Raw genomic sequence first — 22,284 nt, 5'->3', positions numbered from 1 at the left:
CCCATTGCTACTTTATTGTCCTATTCAACCAGCTGGACACATTGTAATTACTATGAGCAGCCCACCCCTGGGTGAGCTCAGGCCATCCAAATAGGTCCAGCATAGTGGTGTACTTTTGCACCAGGGCACCAAGCTGTGTTTAATGCGCGATATCTGCAAAGTGTACTTGAATGATATCATTTTCTGTAAACGAGGTCTTCCATATACCAATTGCCATCAGCAATTCTCTGGTACATTGACTTAAAAAATATGAAGCAACTTGGACAAAATTATATAGAGTGTTTTAAGAGGTCATCGTGGTACCAAATGTGCCCTCACTCTTGATGAAATACAAAAAAAAGGGACCTATTCCTTTTTCTTTGTTTGTCTGTTTGTACCATATGCAGATTCACAACCAGCCAGTGTGACAACTTTGGTTACTGAGAATTTCCTTCTCGTCTAAAGCGTTCAAAGCTGTTGAAAGCTAGTCGGTTGATTGCAGATGGCATGACTGCATAGAGCTAAAGAGCGCCCGCCTGAGTCGGTCAGGAGATATTTTATAAGGAGGCTCACAAAAGAACACAATAAAGCTAGGCTGCCTTTATATGCCACGATCTTATCTTCAGCCCTGCATTTTAGAAATGTGATAAGCAGCACAAACAACATGAAATTTTAATGTGATTTCCATAGCATACACTCCCATATGTAGTTCAAGGAATTGTTTATTTTTAAAACAACCTGACTTCCAGTACCAGTCCAAGCGGGAAGAAGTACATTTTGCTTTCCATACCAAGGGAGCTAACCATTGAATGTCACTTCCTAAACTTGTCACTTGTGGCAAGCTCCACAAAGCCCGTCATCACCTTGTTAATTTGCCACACACCACATTTTGCCATTGTTTGCCATAAAAGTCCTAATGCTTACATTCTTGATAGTAAGATACGGGCTTTTCAGCTCCTAGTACTCGGGGGCAAAGATTGTAAGAAGCATGCTCTGGGGAACTTGGAGGTGACCTTCCTGTGTGTGACTGGTCAAAGCAGAGTCTACGAGTTACCCTAGGCAAGAAGAACATGACACCTGGGTGTGTAGATTCAAAGGAAGTCTCCCTTCCACTTTTTGAATGAATGGAAATGGTTAGGGCTCTTTCAACACTCTCTATCTTTTCTTGGTACATGGCTTGGAAGGCTGCCTCAGTGAAACACTGGCGGTTCAAGCAAGGATGCTCATTAAGGTCCCTAGCAAGTTTTATTAGACAGTAAATTTCCAAGGTCTCACTTCATTTCAGCCATAGTGTTACTGGCTCCCCTCCTCCCGGGGAGACTTTGGAAATCAACATTTTTGACTGGGAATACTCAAGAAACACCAGAGGATTGGTGAAAACAGTACATAGCCCAAAACTCAAACAAGGAAATGGCACTTTAGGACCAAAACTAAAATAGAATAAGCCAAGGAGGAATTTAGCAACAATAACAAATTGGCAAGAACTTAAAAACCCATGGCTGCCTTTATCACAAGCCTGTCAAGATGAAACAAAAGTAATGCTGCCCAGCAGGGAGCAGCAGCAGTATTCATATCATTGATGCTGCTTGTTAGTGTTGATGCTTCAGTACATGTCGTTTGGAATAACATATACAAGCCTTGAAACAAATTTCCCAGCAGTGGTACCCTTGTATAGACTGAATAAAGGTTATTTTCTACAGGGAGGTATCTTATAAGAAAAAACAGTAGGGGAGGCCATAGAAGTGAGAGGATCCTATGGTGCTTTTTGTATTTAACAACAATCAATGGGTTTTATGGAAAATCATTGAGCAAAATGTGAGCTGCAAGCAACTACCCCATACTGATGTTATTTATAACCTTAGTCTTAAACTGCAGGAAAAGTACACTTCCGTCCTTTGGGGAATACATTAAAAGTATAAAGAGCAGATAAAAAGACAGCATTTCATGGATCACCAAGAACAAAATCCACTTAAATGAGTTTAGAGTTGGTTTCTTGGCTTTTCCTGATGGAGGAGGACCCATAAGGCATTGCCCAAGAGGAAAAAGCTCTTACCGAAGTGCCTTTGTTACCTCATGCATAAACACAGGATTAGTGCAACACACACATGCATGCGTGGGATCTGCTGCTTGACGGCTTCACCCAGATCAACTTGAACACAACCAAGGCTGGATCTATCACATAGTTATTTCATCTTGGGGGAGCAGGGCGGGCCAGCTTCCCACTACCCCTTTCTGAGCCACAGAAAACAGTTGCTTCTTTTTCAGATGTGCTTTGAAAGCTGGGTCTGGCCAGGCAAGTGAAATCACCCCTTGAAAGGTATTGCGATGGCTCATTTTTGGAGGGTGGGCGGATAGGATAGCCATGCCTGGGAGAGACGGTGGGAGCCATAAAGCAATGGCACTGACAGCTGTACAGTGCTCAGGACCTCTCTTTGCAGACAGGGAACAATGGCTCTTGGGGTATTGGAGGGTGGGCCTGGAGGGAAGCCCCCCTGGCTTGGGACTGAATGTTGGTACCAAGACCGCCTTGGTGGTTCTTTGTGAATTGACAGGGGTTGTCAAGCCAGGTCCCTGAGCCTGTGCCAGCATCTTTATTTCCACCCCACCCACCCCAACATATAGCTACTACCCCTAACTGTTCCCATGCTCCGCTCCTTGGGTTTGCCCACCCGACGAAGGAAAGCTGATCTGCCAGGCCAACCGAGGCCTGGCCAGGAGAGGTGACAGCATGCGGGCGCGGGTTACCTGCAGATGGCCGACTGGCTGTACGCGGGGCCCTCTGTGGCACTGAGGGCTTGTCCCACCTGAGTCTGGGTCAGGCCAAGGGACAGGCGCCGGATTTTAAAAGCTTTGGCAAATTCTCGGATCTCCTCCAGATTAACCCCATCCACCTCACCCGCTGCCGTTTGAGGATCTGTGGAGATGTTTTTAAAAATAGGATCAATACGTCAACACACACCCGAGTCCTATCTGTTCATTATGGTTTGTAAGAAAAGTGGCTCTCTTTCGTAGCAGAGCAAGGCCTGGGTGAGGGTGGGGGAACAGCACCTGGGGATGTTCTCTTTGTCTCCCAGGTGAGGCACCTACGCCTCCATTTTCAACTCCTGACACCGCCACAAGTCACCCTTGCAGATGTTTCTGTCCCGGATAGAAACATTTTGTTTCTACCCCAAACAAAAGCACGTTTCCTAGGGCAACTCCTGTTTCGCCTGCAAATAGATCCATGTGTACAAAACAAATGAAAATGAAAGGGTTTCCAGTGAAATGTCCTTATTGAAACCGTTGGTGCTAAAAGGATAGTCTTGAAGGAAATCGTTTTGGTGTTTTTCCTTCACTCGATCGCTGATGCAGCCGGCCCACTCATGCAGTCTCTTGCGATGCCCAGCCACCTTTAAGGACAGAGTAGAACTGCTCCCTGCGGTTTCAAAAGCTGCCATCCATCTTTCTTGCTCCCTTGTAGCAGCGGGGGGATTCGAACTGCCGACCATTTTGGTAAGCAGCCGAGCATTTTAACCACTGCACTGCCTGGCCGTCTTCAGTAGACGATCGTATTGCCTGATGACTTCAGAAGAGCATGCTTATGAAGCTGTGAGACCAATATTGATTTTTCTCCCCCATAGCAGTTTCCCGACACAGCCGCCTCGTCCCCTGAAACGGCGGCACATAATAAAAAATGCCGACCACGGGAAGGCTCCTTTGGTGCCGGATAAGGCGGTCAATTTAGGACTTATCAAGGGAAATGACACAACAGCTGGAGAATGAAACTTTCCCCCCCCTGGCTACTGATCCCTGGATAAATGAAAGCACACACCAGGCTGGAGTCAGCGTGGGACGAGGATGGCGGAAGATTTCAAAGTGTTGCTCAATCCCGCCTGCGGTGAAGCCCGCCTCCCAGCGAGCTGCCTCTATTGTTCACCTCACTCCTGAGACTTAGGGGGAACGTTTTTCTATTCCTCTTTCTGTACAAGAACCCATCAACTTCAGTAAATTCTAGTCCTTGTCCAGCTCAGGGCTATGGATAACCCTGTTATCCTGGCAAGACATAAACATTTGCATTCCAAGGGCCACTGTTTTCTAAGGCCTTAAAAATAAAGAGGTCAGTGCTTGCAGGTGGGCTTGGAGCTTCACGTACAGATTCTCTCGTTGCAAGAGAGGAATCCATCCCTGCTAAAGTAAAACAGACGCTGTCAACAGAATCTGAAACCTAGGTGTAACTTCTCAGTAAAAAAAGCCTTGTCGATTTTTTTATGTGCCTTTTGTCACAATTTTGCTGGGCAAAGATGGATTGAAAAGTGGTGTGACCACAGCAATCCAATGGTACGCATTATTTAAGGGGCTGCTGGGTATCCTCATTGAGTGGCGGGAAGGGGCAAGAGAAATATAAGCAGCAGCCCTGGCCTTTATGGAGTTAACAGTCTATAGGGGCTGGGGGATCGATACAAACGTACAAAAAACAATCAGTGAAACACACCAGCCAGAGACTAATCAGAGACTCATGATGTGCTGCCCCACTAGAATGTGCAGAGAAGACCTGGCAGGAGGGGAATTCAGCTGGGCCTTATCCAAGGGGCAGCTTTGGGAGGACATCACCAGTTGCCACCGAACTGACTAGAGCTCATGACATCCCTTCGTGTAACAGGGTAGCATCGCATCCGTTCTGTAGCATTTCAATGGCTGATTTTCCAGAGTAGATTGTCAAGCCTTTCTTGTAAGGCACCCTTGTGTGTGTGTGTGTGTGGGGGGGGGCGGAGAGTGGGGGAGAGACTCCAGCCTCCAACTTGCTGGTTAGCTGTCTAGTGTGTTCACCATCTTCTCCCTCTTTCAGAGAATGGGGGAGGATCATCGGGAACAGAACGCAGAGAAGCACAGATGTGGGAGGAACAAAGCCTTGTGGGGCTGGGACTGACAGAGTAGACCTGCTCCGTGGGGTGGCCACGGCTGGCAACCCTTGGTGGAAGCCGATTGCCACATCATTCTCCTGTGGAGCTGTGAAGTTTGCTTAACCCACAGCACCACCAGGGATTTTTGAGTGTGTATTAGGGAGGTGAATATGTCTCTACAGCGAAGCTGAGAATCTCTTTGTATGTGTGGATTTGAGGCAGGGAACAGGGGTAATGTGAAACTTAACTAGATGTTAGGATGAATTGAAACACTGTCTTTTTAATCCCCCAATTTTCTTCCAAAAGACTGACAACATTTTGCCATTAAATATGTATTTGGGTTGTCTCCAGTGGAGGCTGCGCTATGGATCTTAAATCCCACCAGCACACCAGCCTGGAGCTGCTTCAAGGGTCCCCTAAGGATCCTGGGAGGTCACACTCAAGCTCATAGCAGTGCTGAGCTCTTGCTCTTATTTCATTTTAAAATTTCCAGCACAGAAGTTGTAAACCAGCAGCCTGCAAATAAAACTCGGCTTGCCTAGTACCTAAAAATACTTTGAATTATTTGCCAATATTTAAATATCAGAAGATTTCTAATGAAACACTGAGATGGTCACTTTCCTCGTGATGTTCTGGAAGCTGAGGCGGAGGTGGGTCCGCATTTGCTTTGGGAGAAAGTTGGTCAGCTGGAACCAGTGACTGTCCCTTAGATCCTCTTCCTCCTCATTTCCTGTTTTTCTCAGACCTCTGCCTACCAGTACTTTTGTGTTTGACTGCTAACCATCTAAGGCACTCTGCTGGTTGGAGGAGTGCATGCTGGGCTGATCACACGAAGGTCAGTCAGCAGCTTGAAGCCGCCAGTGGTTCCTCAGGAGAAAGACGAGACTTTCCACTCAAGTAAAGAGTTACAGTTTCACAAACCCACAGAAGGCATTTTCTATTAGAGAGGCCCTGTTCTATAGTGGCTCTATGAGTCGGCATCCACTCAATGGCAGTAAGTTTGGTTTTGGGTGAACTGAGCCCTGGTGGCGTTGTCAGGTACGCATTAGACTACTAGCAGCAAGGTAAGCAGTTCAAATCTGGCAGCACATCTAAGGGAGACAGCTGAGGCTTTGTGCTTCTTAAAAAACTGATGGCCTTGGAAACCCTATGAGTTGGAATAACTCTATGGCGGTGAACAGTGGGTCTGGTTTTGGTATGTCTTTAATCTGTAAGGATTTCTTCTGCCCTACTCCGGTCCTAAGAGTCCTGGAGTGCCATGAAGTTACACACTCAAATACTAACCCAAAGCTTGGCCGTATGAATCCCCACAAGATGCATTGAAACGCCTGACCATCTACTTCCAAAAGGTCATAGCTGTTGAAAGACCATCTGGAGTCCCACCAGGTCAGCGGTTCAAACTTAACACACATTCTCCACACATTGGCAATCTGCTTTCATCAGGTGTTGCAGCCTTGGCCACCCCATGGAGCAGGTCTACTCCGTCATTTCCAGCCCCACAATGTTTTGCTCCTCCCACATCTGTGCTCGCAGAGCATGCACGGGGTTGCCATGAGTTAGACTGCACTTGACGGCACCAGACTAAGAGAGCGTGATTTGGTTGCTGTTTCCTGTAAATTGATTATGCCATGTGTTTTTCCCCCTACCCTTCGATTGGCTTGATTTGTTTTGCCTTCCAGTCAGTTCCCTGAGACCCCAAAGGAACTTTGCCTGTGTGGTGTGTGGTCCTCAGATGCCTGATGAGGCGTCAGTCAGAAGGAAGGCTGTGGACTTTCAGCCCCAATGCATTGAGAAGGACTGTGTGGATTCTCATTAATTTCACTCTAATGCTTGAACCTAACAGATGCCGAGAGAGAGAGAGAGAGAGAGAGAGAGAGAGAGAGAGAGAAGGCTTTTTACTCCAGTAAGCATGACAGTTTCAGAAACCCAGAGGGAGGGGTAGTTGTGCTCTGTACCACAGGGTTGCTGGGAGTTCACATTAAGTCCATGACTGTCACTTTTTAGGCTCTCAGGTGCTCATCACATGAGAAGTTGAATTCCTTCTTTCTCTTCCCACACATTTCCTTCTTGTCTTACTCCAAGTTGCACCTGCAGAGGGGATCAGATAGGAATTCTAGGGAAATTGAAACAGGGTGATGGAGTACTGGCAAAGGCCCAAGGAGAACTCAGTATCTCTTAGTGCAATTTGCTGATTATTGGTTGTGAACTGATTTCTTTCTATTCATGTTCTCTTCCACAAAAGTTAGATGCCAAAAGGCAGTGATGTGATTGTATCCCCATGGATTTGAAGACCACAAAAGGGTTCCTTAGCCAAAGAGGAAGTTCTCTCCTGGACAAAGAGTAGTTCATTCTGATTATAAATGTGTGGAACTCGTTTTCTTAAATGGTCATTAAATGGTATCTGAAAGATGTTCTGAATTAATCAAAGGATTAATCAAAGTATATTTTTTGGTCCCAAAGTTTCTGTCTTAAACTCTTGAGGTTTTTCTTATTGTTCAAATAGTTCTCCTTCATTAAGGGAGATGAATACTCTTCTGGTTGAGGAGGGAAGCAAGAGGTGAAGGTGGTCCTTGGAGGATTCTCTGGAATGTTACTCTGGCTTGATGTCTAGCTCAGACGTTAAGATTTCATCCTGGGAGGGGTTAATCTGGCTTCTGCTGCTCAGTCCTCTGGCCCCAGGAGGTTGGTTTGGGTTAATTTTAAGGATAGATCTGAGGCCACCTAGATGGGAACCTCAGGGGGAACCTTTCGATCCTCAAAAGGTTGATCCAACACCTTTAGCCTCTGGGGCCACCTTTAGAGAAATTTATTGCACAGTAAGACAGCCCAATATTTTAGAGATATTCTTAGAAAGCAATACTAATGACTACAGGGCCTACCCCAAATCTGACCCTGGTGAGAGGAGCCAGAAGATCAACCTGCAGAGATATTAATTAGCTGAGAGGTTCAGGAAAACTGGCATGATAAATGGGCAGTGACTCAGCAGTAAAATGATGGCAGTTTCCAAATCATATCTGGAGTGCATGGAGTGGGAAGGGGCATGAGGTACATTGTGCAAGAACAACCTTTTTGATAGGATTGTCTTGCATGAGCACTGAGCCCATACTGAGTCAAACATTCAGGAGGGATGGCTCAGGATAGATTTTCTTTTGAAGCTTACTCCTCCTGTCAGCCTGGGCATGAATACTAAGGATCTCTAACAAGATGAGCAGTCTCCTTCCCTCACCATCCTCTTTCCGTGACTCATACTGTGGGATTATTTAGTAGAAGGATACATCCTTTAAAGAAGCTGGTAACCCTGAATGAACTTAAATTAACTTCTGGCTGCTTTTCAGTGCTAGTTTCACAGCAAATAATTGTGAAGTATTTGCCAAATACTTCTGAGAAATAAGAAATCATTCGGGAACATGCAATGCAATTTGGGAGAGCAGTGTACTCGCAAGAGAGTGCCTTCACTGGGTTGTGGAGAATGGGTTGAATTGTGATCACGTGAACCAAGGGTTTCCTTGTGTTGTAAGGAATTGCCAGGCATCTTTGTGTTCCCTTTATAACTTTGTTTTGTCTGGGACTAGCGATCAGTCCTCTTATGCAAGGATGAAGCTCACAACCAGAGGTTTTAAAAGAAGTACACTGGAAAAAAACCCCAACAAACCCAAACCTAAGGAATAATCAACTCCCCACATTTTTCTTATTATAAAACAGCACATTGCAAATCTTAAGTGGAGACATTTATGAAGATATTTGACTTTCCTTCTAAACTTTCCTCAAACCTTACTTCTGGAAACAGTCAGCACATCTGATGACTACAGAGACTGAGCAAGTTTTCTCGTGGGGAAAGGGGCACAGGTGATATGAACAGGTCTATGCATAGGGTTTAACAAGGGTAATTCTGCCCTCAGAGGTGCTGTCTTTTGCATATGACTATACTGATACTTTACTGAAGTATTAATTCTACATTTCTTTGCCTAAATTGGAGAAGATTTCTGGATGGTCTAGTTAACCGGGGACAATGGCATGTTGGGCCACACTGGGGGTAGAGTCTATGATTACATCATGGAGTATTTATTGACCATAACTTTGACCCAAGGTTCAAATTCAGTTTGACCTTGTTCAGATTTATGACTTATCCTCTTGTGGGGATTTTCTGGTCAATTAGCAATTCAATTCAACTCAATTCAATTCAAGGATTAGCAAATCCAAGGAGTCCTTCTGTTTGTCTCCATCTGCATCAATTTCCTTTATTGCCATAGCCTTTATATAATGTGTTGATCTTACTATTTATTTCCCTTTATGTACCTTGGCTTGGTTGCCACCAGCTCATGACCTCTCCCAGGGTAGGGATCATACATTGTTTCTGTTTTGTTTTGTTTTTCCTACCTCTGCATCTGGATCCCTAGTGGTGTAGTGGTTATGAGTAGAGCTGTTAACTGCAAGGTCAGCAGTTTGAATCCACCAGCTGCTTCAAGAGAGTAAGATGGGAGAAAGAGTTACAGGCTAGGAAACTCAGAGGGGTAGCTCTACCTTGTCCTACAGGGTCACTATGAGTCAGAATGGACTCCATGGTAGTGTGTCTAGCATACACACAGTACTCAATACATGGTTTTTTCTTTTTCAGTTTGCAACCTACTACTAAAATCTCCCTCTTTCCCACTCTGCAGTTCAACCTACGTAACAATGACGTCTGATATGTGTGGTTAAGCTTCCCCAATTCACCCATCTATAGATTGAGTGAAGTTTCAGCACATTTCGTTCTTGGATACACATTCCATCAGATGTGTGGTGTCTCATTTGTTCTCTTTGTTTTGGCACAAAGGAGATCCCTTGCCTTAAAAGCAACCACTTGAAAAATATTTAGATGGTCTAACATCTCTATGTCATTCAAAAGGCCATGCATAAGCAGCTGCTTTGGAAGGCAGCTGCCTGGTGTACAATGCAGACCCATTTTGAGTCCCACAAGCAGGGTTCTCTTCCTGGCTCTGTTACACATTACACTTTTCACACAGGGACAGTCACTGTTTCTAGATCAGACTAAAGTCGACCCTTCTGACAGAGAATGGCCCAGGATCTGGCTCGTGCCAGTGTTGATACCTGAACATGAGCATTCACATGAAGGCGCATGAGGCCCAGTGAGCTAAGCTATGGGCTTCTAGGTGACTACAACATCAGAGGTTTAAGCAACCCCCTTTCTCCACGTGCGAGAGATGAAGCTGTTAGCACCCATAAAGGCTTATATAGTCTCAGAAACCCTGACAGATAGACTCTTTTTTCTCCCTTGGAGTGGCTGGTGGGTTTGAATTGCCAACCTGACAGTTAGCAGCCCAACATGAAATCCCTATGCCTCCAGGGCTCCCTTTCAAATAACCAGAGAATTTATAGAGTTGGTATGGGTTTCTCACCCAGGTTCTGCATATGAATGAGAATTTTCTGTTTCATGGGCGGGTGCAGTAAAGGCTTCTCCCTCCCCGGTTCTTCATTTCACATCAAGATCGAAATGTGGCCTCTTCATTGTATTCATCATATTGAAGTTAGGTGTTCTATTAGTTATGAGGCAGTTCAAATTCCACTTGGCTCATCAAACACCTCTATAGCTGGGCAGGTCCTTAATTTCTGAAATCAGCTAATCTTTCCCTGTCCTATTGTGGTAAATGACTAGAGCATACCTTGTTATTCCCACTCATCCATCAAATAGATCCTACTGGGAGAAAACCTAGTAATAGTGAAGCTCATTTTATCCTTCATTTTATTCCAGTAAGACTGACGTGTCTGGCCCCAATTGCCAGCTAGATAGATCTAAAAACCTAACATAACAGGTGGATGGCAAACTTCCTATGCTCTCTAAAACCATGTGGTACCGCCCCACCTTTAAGATCAAGAGCACCTGGGCATCCCAATATCTTTCCAGTCGTTCATGTTCTATTCCACTCTATAGGCACCTGTTCTCCTGAGCTCTCCATAGAATGATACGAATAGGTGCTGCTTGAGAGGAGGACAGAAAGACCCTCCATTTTGCTTTGTGCACCTAGACTTAGCCCCTGGTATCTGATGATCCTTCCTGTCCATGTATAACAGGTCATTCTCGCCACTTGACCAAACACAGATTTATGCACATGAGTCTTCAACTTATGGCATAAGTGCCTTTTCAATGTCTTAATCCTGTAAATGACTGGATTTTTTTATTCCCTTGATGAATAACAAGCTATGCAGATTTACTGCAATTAAAAAAATCATTTTATTGGGGGCTCATACAACTCTTAACACAATCCATACATCAATTGAATCAGGAATGTTTGTACATATGTTGCCCTCATTCTCTTCTAGACATTTACTTTCTGTTGAGCCCTCAGTACCAGTTCTTTGTTTTTTCTACCCCCTGCCCATAACCCCTGATAGATTGTACATTGTTATTATTTTCATCTCTCACACAAACCGCTGTCTCCCTTCTCCCATGTTGTCTGTTGTTCTTCCCGCTGTAGAGGGGTGTATGGTTATGTGTCGATCATTGCAATCGGTTCCCCTTTCCTCCTTTTTTTTCCCCCTCTTCCCCTTACCCTTCTGGCATCACCATTCTTACTCCTGGATTCTGTGTGTCCTGAGCTCCTATCCCTTTCTATACCTGTGTACATGTTCTGGTCTACTGTGATTTTTATAGATAGGCAAAAATTGCATCCAAGGTGAATAAACATTGAGTTAAATTTTTGCTCTGTTCATTTTAGCATTCTTCTATTTGCATGTATAAACAGGCTGTCTTCACTTGGGCCCAAATACCGTTTCTAAAACACATATATATAATCTCCTACTCCAGGAAGCAAAATGCAGGCTGATTTTATGTTATGAGTGGTGGTTCAGAGATTCTCCCACCTGCTTCCAGTCCAGGCAGCTCCCTGACATGCCCCTGGAGGCAGCTCTTTGTGCACACACCCCGCCTGCCCACAGTTACAAAGTGCTCTTTTATTTCCTCTGGCACCTACAAATAGAACGGCGGGGACTTCGGAGGCACAGAAAAGCAGCTTGACCTGCTGGCTGAGTGAGTGCCTCTTCCTGGTTATTTCAGCTCTGAGTGGTGTGGCTCATGCCCTGCAAACTGATCAGTTTCTACCTTGTGAAGTGGCAGGATTGACTCAGCACACTGGGAGCCACTGCAGATGGACACTAGACCCCCACACATGCACTAATCAAGGGGGTTGCTTTGGGGAGGATTTTTTCATAGTGGGCATGGACTACATCCCAATATTGGCAGGGTTCTTTGTAGCAGACCCAGAGGATTCTTCTGTACAGTTGAGAAAGAGAGAGAGAGGGAGAGGGAGGTGGAGAGAGCAGAGAGTGAGTGGGGTAGGGGAAGGAAAGGAGGACGGGATGAGCAGGAAAGCAAGAAAAGAAAGAGATTGCAAACAGGCAGTAGAAAGACCACGGTGATTTAAAATGAGCCAGATAATACTTACTGCTGACTAACTGGCCCACGCTCAAAGCTGAAGAGGAGGAGGATGAGGAGGAAGAGGAGGAAGCCTGCCGGACTGGACTTTGAGACATGGAGGCTTGGCTGTGAGCCAGGTGCAGAAGGCTGCCTTGGGAGGCCGCTTGGCCCACTGACGTCTGGGAGGGTTGGTGGAGCTACATGAGGGAAGGGAGGTGTAAAAAATACACACATGAATGACAAACCAGGGGACAAACTCCAAGGGTATAAAAATTTCAAGTGGAGTTGAACAATTTTATTTCAAAGGTCATATACTTCTCAGGACAAGTGCATGGTCTACAGCAAGGGTGTCAAACTGGCGGCCCACGGGCTGCATGTGGCCCCTGAGGTAATTTTTTGTGGCCCACGATGCTCTGAAATAAAATGTTACAGGGGGATTGTGTGTATGGTATTGCCTCGATCTCCCCTAAGTACTATTTTCATTTTATTTTAGAGCATTGTGGGCCACAAAAAATTACCTTGGGGGCTGCATGCGGCCTGCAGGCCACCAGTTTGACATGCTTGGTCTAGAGAATAAGCAAGGATAACTGTATAATATATATATGGCATATTGTCATGTGCTTGGTAGGCATTTTATCAGCAATTCTTTAAAAAACTTTTTCTGCACCCCTCTCTTAGTGATTCTAAATATATTATTAATTTCCAGGTTGGCTTGCTGGAGCACACAATTTTGGACATTTCTCAACCCTGACAGGCCACTGGACTTTTTCTGTTACAGGGTAGTAACAGCTTGGAAAGGCTTCTCAAATAAGCATTGATAAAATATAATGCTTCCGATCAACTTGGAATTCAAAACTCCAATTTATTCTTGTGACTCTACTTAACCATTATGTCCTCCATTACAGGGCCTTAGAGGATCCAATTTAGGCTGAGTTATATGATATAGGCACTTTCTGTTCTCCCAGACAAGTCTGGGTGGATTGCTCTGGAGTTGGGAAAGATGCTCTCTGATATCCTATAGACAATTAAGAGGGAAGAGGTAGACGTTAGAAGAGCCAGGACAAATTAAGAAGTTGCTCTTGACTTTGACTCATGGCCAAACCCCTGTAGGTTTCAGAGAAGAATTACGCTCTATACCATTAGAAGTAAATCTCCAGGTATTTCTTTTGAGGTGCCTCTGGGTGGGCTCAAACTTTCAACCTTTTGGTTAGAAGCTGAGTGATTAACCATTTGAAGCCCCCACAGACTCTTCAGGACAAAAACATCTGGTAATGTTTCTCTCTGTCTCACTGTCATTGAGTCAAAGCTGACTCATAGCGCCGCTACAGGACAGAGGAGAACTGGCCCTGTGGGTTTCCAAGACTGTAGCTGTTTATGGGAGCAGAATGCCCCGTCTTTCCACCCAGAAGTGGCTGGTGGTTTGGAACTGCTGACCTTGCAGTTAACCAGCAGCCCAACATGCAACCACTATGCCATCAGTGCTCTGCCAGTTAATTACTTTCTTATTCGGTGCCAACAGCTGTGTAGGATAGTCATGGTCCAGCTCATTACATTCTCTCCATAGCTTGTCATGTGGGTCCTAATTTTACTTCTTTAGAGATGAGGAGGCTGCAGCACAGTGAGGTTAAATGACTTATAGTTCTTTCAGCTAATGTGCTGCAAGCTGGCCTTACGTAGGGGCCTGAGCTCTTAGCCACAATGCCACATGTGAGAATGAAATGTGTTTAATGAAGGACTGGTTTGTTAAAGGACTGGGCTCTGAGTGGGAAGAGCAGCTCAGCCAAGGGGAAGAAAGAGAAAGGAAAGGGAAATGATTCTGGGTCCTGGGTCTTCATGAAGGCCTGACAGCGCTCCAGCAGCAGTCACTTTTGTTGACGGGATAATTCTACCTCCACACCATCCACCTCTCCGGACACACCTTTTGGTTTTCTAAGTGCTTTCACAGGCACCCCCACCCTCGCAGAAGTATATCATTGTTGGTTTTAGCTGCTGCTGTGTTGGCCTCCCACTCATGATAATGTCATGTGCAACTGAAAGAAAAATTGCATGATCCTATGATTGGTCGCATATTGGACTATCATGATCATAGGGCTTTCATTGGTTGATGTCTGGAAATTAATTTCCAGGCCTTTTTTCTGGGTCCACTTTAGTTTGGAAGCTCTGCTGAAACTTGATCAGCTCATAGCACCATGAAAGCTTCTCCTGGCCAACAGAGGGCTGATGACTGAGTCTGAGGCCCGTTGATCAGGAATGAAACCCACGTCTTATGTATTGCATGGCAAGGCTTTAAAACAGGCACCTATCTGTGCCTACCTTTTCAGCAGATAAGGGCCAGCCCAGGCTATTTCAGTTTCATTTTTGTCACTGCTGTCCCAGTGTAAGTGTATGTGGTAGGTACATAATCTGTTGTCAATTTGAGACTGAGGAGTGAAGGGGTGGAGTTTAGCTTGTCAATCAGGTTGCAACTTGATGACCTCATTTGGAGGTGCTAAGGTGATAATAGCTTGCTGGTGGTGGGACACATACTCACTCCCTGTAAAATGTTACTGATGTTGAGCCTGATGGAACTATGCTGATGTAGCCAGAGCCCTGGAGCTGGAGGAGCCATGTGGAGACCCACACCAGTGATGAGATGCTTCTATCGCCACTGGATACACAAAACTTTCCACCCACTGGCCTGTGATCTTCCTGCATTCGGCATCATTGCATGTGTTGTGTGAGCCTGAAGAGGAATTTATAGATTGGTATAGGACATATGGGATAATATCGGACTTATGGACTTGATCTTGACTGGTGGACTGGGCTGGGATATTTTCTAAATGTACAATTACTCTCTGATATAAAAATGTCTCTTACACACCTATGAGTGTCTATGGATTTGTTTCTCTAGTCAATCCAGACCAACACAGTGTATGTCGGTTTTCACCTTTTCGATCAACTTGATTGAGATATAATTTATACAGATTAACAAGCACCCATTTAAAAGATAAGAGTTTGCTGAGTTTTGTCACAACCAAGATCTAGAAACTTCTGTCCCCTTATAAACGCCCCTCATCCCCTTTGTAGTCAATTTAGCCCTCAATCCCAGGCAGCCACCGTTCTGCTTTCTGTCCCTCTGTATTAATTTGGCCTGGTTCTAGAGGTGGGATCTTATAGTATGTAGGTTTCTAGCATGTGGCTTCTTTTGCTTGGCACACTGCCCTTCAGATTTATCCATTTTGTTGTGTGTGTCAGCAGTTCATGCCCATTTATTGTGGAATAGTATTCCACTGCAGATGAACCACCAACTGTCGGTCCATTCCATTGGTGATGGACAGTTGAGTTACTGGCTGCGTGGGTTGTGCAGGGGGCTTCGTGAATGAGGCTGTGATAAATGTTTATGTACAATTCTTTGGGTGTACTTATGTTTTTCTTTCTCTTATGTAAATACCCAGGGATGCAACTCTTGAATTATGATGGAGATAAATTTTTGTCTTTTTAAGAATCTATCCAACTGATTTTCAAAACGGTTGCACCATTGTATATGCCTACCAGCAAAGTATGAGAATTCCAGTTGCTTTACATCCCAGTCAAGGTTTGGGATTGCCAATCTTTGTCATTTCCTAAACTTTTAAAATTTTTCTTCCATTAAGTTCACATAAAACCTTTAAAACAATTCTTGATGAACGTGCTTAGGAAGCTGTTTTCTTCTCTGCTTCCCTTTGGTAATATATTTTTCACCTGATCCAAATGACATCTCTATCAAGTCGTTATGCCTGGTGTGATTATGAGAATTTTAATCATTCTCTGGACCCCAGAGATGAGCGCCCCAAGGCCAGGTGTTCTGCGGAATGATCGAGCCCAGCTTTCCAATCCTTCGCTCAAGTTGTCTTTCCTACAGAATTTCTTGCAGGTAGATTTCAAGTAGCCTTATAGTCACTCGACGGTGCTAAATGGAGGCTGGATTAGGAAGCAAAGGTAGTTAAAATCAATGCGGGAACTCAAATTAATATGCATCAAGCATCTGCCTAAGGTAATTAGCCAATCTGCCAAGCACATAATCAACAATCAAATTCAGTAAATTTTATTCTGTAGGGACACACATTAAAGATTAAATCTATTTTTAATTTGCTTAATAAAATGTGATGTATATTTGCATGTCAGTCTACCCCAGCTAACCTATTGAGCTGTCCTTCTAAGTACTTCTGTTTGACAAAAGCTTTTTACAGTTTTGAGTTACTGAATCATGAGATAGTCTTCCATTTTACCATTTCATCAATATTTTATTGGCTCTGGCTGTGGTAAAATGCCACGGAGGCACTGGATAAGACAATAATCAATTGAAATATTCCTACCTCAGATGCAGTGCAGCAAAGGAAAAATGACTAGGCTGCGTCTCATGTTGGAGTCACTAAAGCAGAGGCTTATGAAGAAGTTTTAAGAAAACTGAAAACTGAATTGGTGGAAGAAAAAAACCAAACCCCAAACAAACAAACTAGGAAATTGCAAGGATGAATTTCCCCCCTCACCTTGACAATGTACTTCCCATTCCTTGTGGGCAGTAAGGCTGTGCTGTGAGCATTTCCTTTGGAAACCTTACCCCAGTCACCATAGAGCCCCGATCTTGTCCCTTCAGATGTCTTTTTACTTCCTGAGCTCAAAGACACTTAAAGGAAGATGATTCGGCTCCCTTTTTATTTTCAGGATGCGGAAATGGCCATTTGGATGTGGTGTGAGTTAGAGAAATGGAACACCTCCTTCAGGAACGTAGAGACCTAGATGGAGGATCTGCTGAGAGGCAATAGCTTCACATTTTGATTTTTGCTGTTGTTGTTGAACAAGGGTTTTTTTCTATGACGTTGCAGCAATACTTTTTGACTCACCCTCGTATTTCTAGTACCCCAAACTTGCTTTTCTCTGTATTATTTCCTGTTTATACACCATATCGGCTGCTCACATACTACACCCTGACTAGACTGCCTCTGTAGCCTCTGGGGGTGTGTGAACATTTGGGTCCACCCAGAGGGACCTGGGGACAAAGTCTGAAAACGTAGCTGTGGCAGACCTTGTGGCACACAGTCCTGGTCTGACACAGGGAAGGTGGCCATGAGTTGGAATGCACTTCATGGGAACAGTGTGGTTTCTCCTTTTTAAAATAGAAGTCGATGTTTATTTCCCTTTAGCTTTATCTCCTAATCACTTTCCTGGTCTGTTTCAAGCCTTGAGTCGGGGGCAGCGAAGAGACTGAGAGCAGGGGAATCAACAAGAAAGGAGGAAAGTTTGCGTCAATGAGAGAATTGCGTAAAGTCCGTCCTGTAGGAATCTACTCAATGGCCGAGTCCGAGAGTGTGGTTTTGAGTTTTATACAGAGGACCCAAAACAGGGAGGGATAGGAATCAAAACCGAAAACGTCTCCCCCTTCCTGCCCGCTCTCCTGGTCTGGCTTCACTGGTTTGTTTGTGTTGGTTGGCACTGCTGGGGTGTTTAATATATTCAACAAAAATAGATTCAAATACAAGCACACATTAAAGGCTTTCTAGATTTCCTGCACCACCGCTTCCCATATATCTTTCATGTGTAACGCAGTATATCTTTAATAATGTTTAGTTTCTGGGACGAAGCCTTTTCTAATTAGATTCAAAATTGCTATAAAAAATAACGGGCTGACAAGCATCTTGGAAAATGGAATAAAGTACAGAATGTGCTAGACAAGTTGGAAAAGCAAATGCATATAAACAGTACCATTCAAATGGGTTAAAGAAAGGGAAATTCATTTTGGGAGGGGAAATCAAAACAAAACGAAACAACTCTCCAAATATGCCCAGGCCACATGGAGGATTCTGGCCGTGTGCAGAGACCTCAGCCTGCCATCGTGAACCACAGGGATAGGCCGAGCGGTGGCATGGAGAGTGTTAATAGAAGCCTGCGAGGGAGCCGTGGGGGTAGGGCAGGGTAGTTGGTTACACATTGGGTTGCTGATCACAAGGTTAGCAGTCTGAAACCATCAGCTACCCTGTGGGAGAACGATGAAGCTGTATACTCCTGTGGTAGGAGCCCTGGTGGTGCAGTGGTTACATATTGGGCTGTGAACCACAAGGCCAGCAGTTTGAAATCATGAGCTGTCCTTCAGGAGAAAGGACAGGCTTTCTACTCCGATAAACAGTTCCAGTTTCAGAAACCCACAGGGGCTGTTCTTCTCTGTCCTATAGGGTCACTGTGACACAATGTCAGCGAGATTTTTTTTGTTTTTTCTTTCTCTTTTTCCCCCTCCCCTTTTTCTACTCCAGTAAAGAGATATGGTTTCAGAAACCCACAGGGGCAGCTCTTCCATGTTCAGTAGGGTCACTATGAGTCAGAACCGACCCGATGGCAGTGAGTAGAGTCTGCACAATGGTTTGCTGGAGGCCCCATCATCGCTTACAGATAATTGAAGTGGGTGGTTCTCGAAAGTCAGCATGTGTCAACATCACCTGGAGGGATTGTCAGAACAGAGCCCACTGGGCCCCACCCAAAGCGTTTCTAATTCAGGTTCAGGTGGGGCTAAGCAATTTTTGTTCCTACATGATGCTGATGATGCTGGTTGCGGGGATCTTACAAGAGATTGGAAGGAGTGTTTCTTGGAACAGATGCTGCTGGGCGGTGCAGTTTATGAGGACATTGCTAATTCACATTTATAGAGTTCTGGGGCCATAGCAGCTCTGAGGGCAGCTTACTACACGCCACAGTCGTTGCCCCATGGAAAGAGCACAACATTACTTTTGGGTTCCAGCAAATATTTTCATAGGAAGGATGTCAATTGTTCCTATTTTTACTTATTTTTTTTGGATGAGCATGGGGATCCTTATGTTTAAAAAACCTAATATTTTACTGGTTTGTATTTTCTTGCACTGCTCACCAAGGGTCGCTGATGGGATCCCGTGGAAGCTCTTGTCTGGACTTCAGGATCCTGGTGGTGTGTTTTCTTTCTCAGCATTGAAACCTCAGATGGAACGTGGTGGAGTCTTCTCGACTGTTCGTCACTGATGATCTACATCATCAGCCAGACTGGCTGGCAGCCTTAGATTTTACTCAGGCTTCATTCCTGAGAGGCCGCTCTTGTGAATTGTCACTTATTCGGGCTCGCAGCATGGTGACTGCATGTACGAAAGAACAAAACCTTGCCTTCTCCTGGGCCATCTTCCTGATCACCAATGATGTAACAAAGGGGTCCATTGTGGTGGCTGTTGTGTCATTGTATCTCCCCTCATTTTTGCTGACCCTCTGTTACCCAGGGAGAAGGACAGGGATTTCCACTCCTGTAAATGGTGACAGTCTCAGAAACTCACAGGGGCTGGTCTACCCTTGCCTGTAAGGTTGATATGATTTGGCATTGACTTGATGGCAGTGAGTTTGGCTTTGGTCTGTTACCAAACTAGCAGTTGATCTTGTCTGACAAGTCCAAAATAGGTGAGAAGTCACTCCAGCCTCGCTGCTACCGTGAGGCTGTATTTCTTCTACGAGGGATTTGCTCCTTTTCCTGGTTCTCCATGGGCTATTTGTATGGAATTAACAAGGTAACTATGTTTATTAAATTAAAACATCACCCTCAGTCATCTGGCCCGGAAGCTCTGCAGTTCACCCCGTGATAGTGGGCTTTCTTCTGATGTGATTGAGGGAACTCTCTGCCATTTATAACTCATTTCACTGTTGGAACTAGGCTTTTGTGAAATCAAGCACTTATCATAAATCACATGAAGATCTGAATCGAGAAACTTCTCTACTGTACAATAGAAATCCTTGATTCTTTTTTTCAGTGGTTGTCTATATTATTTCTTCAATGTGAAAGATAATACTTTAAGAAAAATTGAAGAGCAATATCCTTATATGTCTAGCTCTGAGCTTTTTATCTTCTTGGCGCTTGGAATTTTATGATCGACTATCCTCAGAATCACAGCTTTTCTGTCTGAGACCCAGCCTTGCCGATTTATACACCTAGCGAACTTTACTATGTGTGCTGAGGAGGCTCAACCAGGGCTCATTCATTTATTTTCTTGATGTTTCTGAACAGGTCCATTCTCAGTTCCTTGATTCTTCTGGGTTGGGATAGACTCGTGGTAGGGACCTCAGACAAGAGGGGCCAGCTTGTTGGTTGCTGCTGTGGTCTGGGGGCTCAGGAAGGTTCTCATATGACTCTTTCCAGGGAGGCCTAGGGCTTCTCTCAGCATGTGGAACCATGAGAGGTGTGTGTACATGCATGGTGAGGTGAACCCCTCTTTGTGTGATGTGACTGACAGAGTTGGAAGAGCAAGGTACACCCCCAAGAGGCTGGCTGTTTCTTCCCTGGCACTCCTGTTATCATTCTTCAGGGAAGAGGGTGGGGGTGGTTCGACCAGCAGGGGAGCATATGTCCCTGTGGTTGTAACGAGGCTTTATTCCAGAGCCCATAGGTGCTGTGAGACAGTTTGGGGGATGCCTTTGGATGCATGGAACAGACAAAGTGGACATCGTTTTGAGGCATGGCCCCGTGCTTGCTTTATATTTGTCATTTCTTAGTTAGGCCAGTCTTCTGGATGGAAACGGGTCTACCTCCAGGCTAGGGCTGTACTTTTAAACAACGGCAACAGTCTGTCACCCACACACCCTTCCCTGGCATTTGAGGTGAGAGTGAGAGCTACGCTGTCATAAATGTTAATGATTTCTAATGAATTCATCACCTTATGAGCATGTTGCCACTGGGCTTTACTGACAGAAATAGTTTTTAGAACACTGTACGGGAACAGGCTGATCTCGCCACGTTTGTCTCCCCAGAGATCATTGCAAACAGTTGAAACGAGTATTTTAAAAACCAATGAAAGACCGAGAATCTTGTTTTCCTTGGAAAGTCATTTTGAAGGTAGAGAAGCCAATGAAACCCTGTAAATAGTAGAAGAGGCAAGGCAGCGAGGAGGAGAGGGGACAGTCCTTAATGGTATAGAACAACAGAAACTTACTCTTGGGGTCCCTGGGCGATGCAAATGGTTAAGAGGTTCAGCCACTTACTAAAAGGCTGGAAGTTCAAGTCCAGTTGGAGGTGCCTCAGAAATATGTAAGGTCTGGTGATTTACTTTGGTGAAATCAGTCATTCCAAACCCAGCAGTGGACAGTTCTACCCTGCTACACCTGAGGTCTCTAGGAATTTCAGCTGGCCCGACGACAGCTGCTTTTGCGCTTTGCACCTCTGCCTAGTCTGCACCTGGGGTACAAGAGGGTGGCTTGTACACTAGTGAACGGTTTCGGTTATTTGGATTGAGAGGGAGGATCAGACGCAGTGAGGCAGAAGGCCTTCATTTCTAGGAGGTGTGTTCAGACTTGGCTCCATATTTCCTGGTGCCCATTCCCTTGGATGGGATCCTTTTACAGGACACTCATGTGGAACCACGCGTCCCAGGACCACACCTTTCTTTTCCAGAGCTACACTCAATTTCTAGGGTAATGCATATCAAACACTCGATGAATATTAGAATTCAAAAAATGAAGGGTGTCTTCAGGATGCCAGTGACGTCCATGGCACACACTTGCTGGAGATCTCCTTTTGTCTCCTTTGCTAGACTGTGAAGCCCAGGAAGGCAGGGCTCAGGGTGTCAGTGTTGGCCACCCTCATGGATAGCTTTCTGGCAGTGTGGTTAGTGTTTGGTTGGTGGTCAGTGCATATTTCTATTAAACACATCTTCACACTTACTGAAGGAATGGATGACGTGGCCAAGCACAGGTTCTCAGTCCTGTTTCTGGCCATTGGTTGGATCAGAAGCCAAATGGAAGAAATGGTTGAGGTTTTAGAAGGATGCTTCTGTTTTGTTGCAGATGAATGAGGAGAGAGATGCTTTCTTCTTTTCTTTTTGTATTTTATTTCTTGTTTCCTAACCAAATGCCATTAAGCTCATTCTGACTTATGTGTGTCCAAGAAGAACTGTGTTCTGTAGGGTTTTCACTGGCTGATTTTTCAGAAGTAAAACCACCAGGTCTTTCTTCCAAGGTTCCTCTGGGTGGACTTGAACCCCTAACCTTTTGGTTAACAGT

General features: G+C 44.9%; 1 protein-coding gene across 1 annotated transcript in view; it reads right to left on the bottom strand.

Annotated features, from left to right (window-relative positions):
* Window positions 1-22,284, bottom strand: part of POU6F2 (POU class 6 homeobox 2) — a 366,489-nt gene that overhangs the window by 1,912 nt on the left and 342,293 nt on the right. The window contains exons 7-8 of the mRNA XM_045286283.1: window positions 12,299-12,467; window positions 2,725-2,893 (exon numbers count right to left, since the gene is read on the bottom strand). Of these exons, the coding sequence (XP_045142218.1) occupies window positions 2,725-2,893; window positions 12,299-12,467 (338 nt within the window). The remainder of the gene's footprint in view (window positions 1-2,724; window positions 2,894-12,298; window positions 12,468-22,284) is intronic.

This window comes from Echinops telfairi, unplaced genomic scaffold (genome assembly GCF_000313985.2).
Source record: "Echinops telfairi isolate 266 unplaced genomic scaffold, ASM31398v2 ScPeMD7_7;HRSCAF=31, whole genome shotgun sequence".
Classification (NCBI taxonomy): Eukaryota; Metazoa; Chordata; class Mammalia; order Afrosoricida; family Tenrecidae; genus Echinops; species Echinops telfairi.
The sequence above is the reverse complement of the archived record's forward strand: the minus strand, read 5'-3'. Positions and strand labels throughout refer to the sequence as shown.